This window comes from Penaeus chinensis, chromosome 20 (assembly GCF_019202785.1).
Source record: "Penaeus chinensis breed Huanghai No. 1 chromosome 20, ASM1920278v2, whole genome shotgun sequence".
Taxonomy (NCBI): domain Eukaryota; kingdom Metazoa; phylum Arthropoda; class Malacostraca; order Decapoda; family Penaeidae; genus Penaeus; species Penaeus chinensis.
Window position 1 is genome coordinate 18763402 of NC_061838.1, and position 2500 is coordinate 18765901.

General features: G+C 36.3%; 1 protein-coding gene across 5 annotated transcripts in view; it reads left to right on the plus strand.

Annotated features, from left to right (window-relative positions):
- LOC125036207 (zinc finger protein OZF-like) overlaps positions 1 to 2500 on the plus strand; it is a 20287-nt gene that overhangs the window by 10463 nt on the left and 7324 nt on the right. For 3 of the 5 annotated variants that reach the window (XM_047628666.1, XM_047628665.1, XM_047628664.1), the window contains one exon: positions 1 to 2500. This exon is cut by the window's left edge and continues 344 nt beyond it; it is cut by the window's right edge and continues 1998 nt beyond it. The exons of the other annotated variants lie outside the window; for them this stretch is intronic. In XM_047628666.1, coding sequence (XP_047484622.1) covers positions 1 to 1258 — 1258 coding nt within the window. In that variant the 3' untranslated portion in view covers positions 1259 to 2500. 5 annotated transcript variants of the gene reach the window in all.

Below are 2500 nucleotides of genomic sequence, written 5' to 3' on the forward strand. Positions count from 1 at the left end.
GCATTGTCTGGATATAAAGGAAGAAAGTTCTGATTATGTAGAAGGGATGAATGCTGTCTTTGTTAAGACTGAAGAGGATGTAGATATGAGTGAGTGTTCAATGTCTGAAAAAATGAAATTTGGCGATGAGGAAACAAGTGGAAGTGACTCAGATGTTGCAATTAGTGAAAGTGAAGATCCATTAAAAATGGTTGATGAGGGGGCACTCGCAAATGATAAAGAGGGAACATATGCAAGAGTGGATAGCAAGGGGAAACTTGTTTGTGAAATATGTGGCAAGAAATTCTCATATAAGAGTCAAATGTTAGATCACATTAGAATACATACAGACGAAAGGCCCCACAAATGTGAGGTTTGTAGCAAGGCATTCTCAAAGAAACGTGGTCTAATTGTGCATATGAGAACACATGCAGAAAAAAGCCCTTTTAGTTGCAAAGTCTGCAACAAGGATTTTTCTAGCAGAGACATACTAGTTGAGCACATGAGCTTGCATACAGAAGACAGACCAAATACTTGTGAGGTCAATAGCAAGGAAATTTCAAAGGAAGATCATATAATAGGACGTGTGAACTTACTTTCTAAGGAGAAATCTTATAGTTGCAATCTCTGTAGTCGGGCATTCTCACGGAGAAGTCATTTAGCAAAGCATGTGGTAGTGCATACAAAACACAAACCTTATAAATGTGAAGTTTGTGAGAAGGCATTCTCCCAGCAGTGGACTCTGGTATGTCACATGAGATCACATACAAATGAGAAGCCTTATAAGTGTGAGATTTGTAATAAAGCATTTTCTGTGAAACATGCTCTTGTTGCACATATGAAAGTGCATACAAAAGAGACTCGGTATAGATGTGAAATTTGTAATAAGGATTTTACTGTGAGACAGGATCTAATGGAACATGTAAGATCACATTCAGAAGAGAAACCATTCAGCTGTGAGATATGTAGCAAAACATTATCTTCAAAATATGCTCTTGTTGTACATATGAGAATACATACAAAAGAGAGGCCATATAAATGTGAGATTTGTAGTAAAGGATTCACTATAAGAAGCAATTTAGTGGCCCATGTGAGAATTCATACAAAAGAAAAACCATTTACCTGTGAGATCTGTGGCAAAGCTTTCCCCAGAAAACGCACAATAAAGGATCACATGAGAGTCCATACAAATGAAAAACCATATTGTTGCAAGGTATGTAGTAGGACATTCTCAGGGAGCAGTAATCTAAAGAAGCACATGAGAAGAGTACATACCTAAAAAAAATTCTTCTGACGTTTGCATTTAGGAATTGTTGGAGAAATATTACTAGAATCAATCATTTAAAAATCACTAATGATTGTGTTAAAAGTGTATACATATCTCTATTCATGTGATAAGTACTGTAAAAATTTACATGTCTTCCAGAAATATGGCAGATAAGAAGTTGCATTAAAATGCACCATGACATAAATTTTGTGGGGGGTTGTACTGTATGATATACATCATATGCATCTTATATATAGTGCATTATTTTATTAGAAAGTGTTTTAAATGAATAATAGAATACGGCACAGAAGCAGTTGTATATAATTTACTTGCCTACACTTTGAAATAGTAATAACTAGCCAAAGCAAAAAGTTCCATTCTCCGAGATCATCTCAGAACGTATCACCAGGGAGGTAGAAACTGCACTTAAGTTCACAACAGTGTTCTCAGATGGTTTCCTTTGAAGCCATTATCAGTTGTTTATTTGCTCTAGTCTGCTCTCAATTTCCTCTTTATTAACCCATGGAACAGCCAGATGCAAACAGTATCCTACCTTTGCTCACCTTCCATTTGGCATTTAGTAGCACCACAAAATGCATAATTTCAATGCAAGGGGCTGTAGCATGATACTTTTATTCTTCATATAACATACATATGCTACAGTACTGAGAGGTGGTATGCCTACCAGACGATGCATACATTGTTTACAATCACAAATAATGGACAAAGAATGAAGAATGTTTAGGAATATTTCTCAGAGTGAATTCTGCCATATGAACTTTTATGATTGATGGAATGCTTGTGGCACATCTTAACATGCACTATTTAACATTTTAAGCTAAGCATATGATAATGAATGTGAAGAAACACAAGAGCATAGTCCTAGTAAATGTTTTTAAACACCAATGTTTACAGTTGAGCAGATCACTACAAACCATTCTATTGGAGCATATTCTTTCTAGCGCACAAAGGTATTCAATACTTTCCAGCAGAATGCAAGGCTGGAAGTGATCTTGCACAATAGGTATGCCTGTAGAGTAACCAGCAATACTTGCTGCATTTTCTAGATCCAGTTATCCTCCTCCTTTGTCACCGAGACTGGCTTTTATTCTTGGTGTGATGCCTTGAGAAGTGCTGATAAGTAGTGGGGCAGCATCTTCCCCAACTCTTTCTTTAGTTAGTAGGTGAATCAACTTCAAATTGCGTGTCTTTCCACTCCATATAATCAGTTATGGAAAAAGGAAATTACAAGGT